The 2,929-nt window shown below is 32.5% G+C and overlaps 1 protein-coding gene across 1 annotated transcript; it reads right to left on the bottom strand.

Moving 5' to 3' along the window:
- Nucleotides 1-488: 488 nt before the first annotated feature.
- LOC112003621 (uncharacterized) lies at nucleotides 489-2,281 on the bottom strand (the record flags this gene model as incomplete). Its single annotated transcript, XM_065766817.1, is given in 6 exon segments — nucleotides 489-569; nucleotides 739-810; nucleotides 1,263-1,395; nucleotides 1,526-1,565; nucleotides 1,698-1,764; nucleotides 1,896-2,281. Coding segments are annotated over 6 exon segments (681 nt in total), but the record flags the coding sequence as incomplete, so codon positions are not given.
- Between the last annotated feature and the right edge of the window lie 648 nt (nucleotides 2,282-2,929).

The raw sequence follows: 2,929 nt of genomic DNA, 5'->3' as shown, positions 1-2,929 counted from the left end.
GAAAGGAATTCATTCCCACAAGTTTGCAGAACAAACCTGAGGACTTTGTCTACATCCTAACATCCCCCAAAAAAATGGACCAAATGACATATATATGATTTTACTTCAATCATCAAGAAAAGTACACACTAATCAGTCAATCTGGTCTTGTTTCCTTTTGATTTCTCTTTTAAACCAGCAAAGGGGATTTGAAAGCATATTTCTCTTGCTATTGAGCATTTATAGGAAGCCTATCATAAACCCATATTTTTCCTTATTAAGCATAGAGACTCAACATCCAACTAGTTGAACCATAATCTCAAATATCAGCTTGAAAACTAGGAATACCCAAGTTATATATATATATATATATATATATGTAAGTGGGAATATGCAAGTTATATTGACCAACTAGGCATTTGATATGTCTATGAATGTTAATAATTAATTGCCTAACTGAAATACTGAAGCATAAAATAACGAGAAAGGTTTAAATGCTGAGAACAAACCTCAGATTCATAATAAAGCCCAGCATACAAAGAAGCATAGAAGTACTCATTCCCCTGGCCATTAGAAAATGCAGCAACAATCTGTGCAGTAAAACCAATATTTGAGTCAGATGAAGTTCTTAGATTATATACAACCATAAAGACCTTAACTGGGTAGGTTTTAAGTTCCAAAAATGCTTAGGTAGACGAAAAGGAAATCAGGAAACAAAAGAGAATCAAGAATTTTTAAGTCAAAAGCTTTAGATTACACCTTTTCAGGATCCCCACCAATTTTGAACAAGTTATAAGCTTCCCGCATAACTGGTCGTGGGTCTATGCCAACCTGCATTCAGTAAGTGATGAAATGGATTTTACTTATCTTTCCACAGTTCACATATTCACATGGAAGTTCTACTACTATAAAATGAACAAAAACATCAAACCCACTCCAATTAAGTCACTTTGTTCCGGCTGCCAGGACCTTTACCTACAGATACCAATTAGGCAGTGAAATTTATTCTTAAATCAGAATGTAGCCTATTCTGCCCAAAAAATAAAATCATAATGTAACCTACTTTTCTATTTCAGGTCATGGATCACCTAATCAATTTTGCACAGATACACACACATTTACATATATTTCAGTGTCTTATGCATAGGGAAATACCCATTGGTTGTTTAGCAGGTGATTAAGTCTTCAAAATCAACACATGTAGGCTATGGCCTAATTCAGTTAATCCTATTACATTTCAGTAAAGTCAGTAATGGTATTCCTTCTTTAACAGTGAACATTACCTCAAGAAATCGCTTCCTTGCTTCAATAACTCCATATAATTGAGCTTCACAAAGAAAGCACCATATGGACTCCTCTGTGTCATTTGGATTTTGCGCAACATCTATCCGGAATTGCTCTGCCCCTTCTTCAAACCTATTGAGAAGTGAATAAAAGCAACATGTTTTTTCTTAATTCTAAATTTCTACTTGTTATTTCTTTGCCTGAATTTTCTCAACAACCAAACACAAGCACAAAGAAACTAGAACCACTAAAGAATTAGTACCTATCAAGATAGTACAGTGATAGTCCCCTTTGCCAAAGATCTGAAAACAACAATCACCAATTCAATCTAATCCAAAACAACAAATAATACAAATCCAAATCACAAAAATGCATTATAAATAAATAAAAAAAAATAAAAAATAAAAAAAAGAAGAAAATTCCCTACAACCTACATGCCTTTTGACGAGGGTCCAACTCAATTGCCTTATCGAATTCCGCTACAGAACCAAGAACATCACCCTTAACAATAACAAAACATTCCAAATTACACAGACCCAAAATACTTATAAACCAAAAGTACATAAACACATAGATAGAAACTTTAAGAACTAAAGTGTGTTAAGTACATGAAGCATAGCGTTTATGTATACCTGCCTAAAGAGCAGCATTCCACGTCTAATGGCAAGTATGGCTTCACGAGCATTGTTACCTCCAGTTATGGCGTCCCAGATGCCAGAAACTGAAGGAAGGAACAATCTTCTGGACAGTGTTGGTGGTGTTGGGGATTGGTGGCTGTAAATTCTTGAAGGAATAATGGTGGTGAACAAGTGTGAGTTAGAGTGGGTTTTGAATGGAGACGAAGGTGAGTGTGTAGAGTGAGTGATATGTGAATAAGGGGACATGGAAATGGTTGGTTTAAGGATGTGGGTCATGGCCATGGATGAAAGAGAGACAACCTTAAAATGGGTAACTGAGAAATATGAGATTGGGAGTTGAAACTTGAAACTTGAGCTCAGTGGGAGTGGGACATGGAGACCGGTAGTTAGGGACATATAATTAAGTGATAAGGCGCCAATGAGAAACAAATCTAAGGAATAGAGTAATTAAAACAATTTTGATGATTATATTGATAAATTCTAACTCTAAAGCCCTTAATCCTTTTATCTAAAAACAAAGGAAAGGGAAAAAAAAAATCATTGGATTTTAGTATCTTTTTTAGAGTGTGTATTTTTAAATTTGGATGGAATTTTGTGTTAGAAAAAGATATTTTAAGTAGCATGCTGTTAATATTTTAATTTTTTTAGAAGATATTAGTATTTTAATTGATGTTATTATGAACTATTGTTTGTATAAAATTTATTTCTTTATAATTATTATAATTTAAGTGCTTACAAAATATGTTCTCAAAAAATAAAAGTGCTTACAAAATATTAAAATATGCTATTCAATTTGAGTTATATTCTTTAAATATATTAAAATGTGTGGTATTTATATCAAGTATCAACTCAATATAACCCATTTATTAAACAAATTGAAATTAGATATTTATATATCCACCAAACATGAATGTTAAGCATGTTACATGAATCATGTCAAGTCAATTTGTATAATAAACACGTTGTGTTAAAATTAAGAGATTTTGATGTAATCATTAACAAGTTTGGATTGTTTTTTTTTTTTTTTT

The sequence above is a fragment of the Quercus suber genome, unplaced genomic scaffold, assembly GCF_002906115.3.
Source record: "Quercus suber isolate HL8 unplaced genomic scaffold, Cork oak 2.0 scaffold_748, whole genome shotgun sequence".
In the NCBI taxonomy this organism is placed as follows: Eukaryota; Viridiplantae; Streptophyta; class Magnoliopsida; order Fagales; family Fagaceae; genus Quercus; species Quercus suber.
Note: the sequence above shows the minus strand (reverse complement) of the source record. Positions and strands in the feature narration are given on the sequence as shown.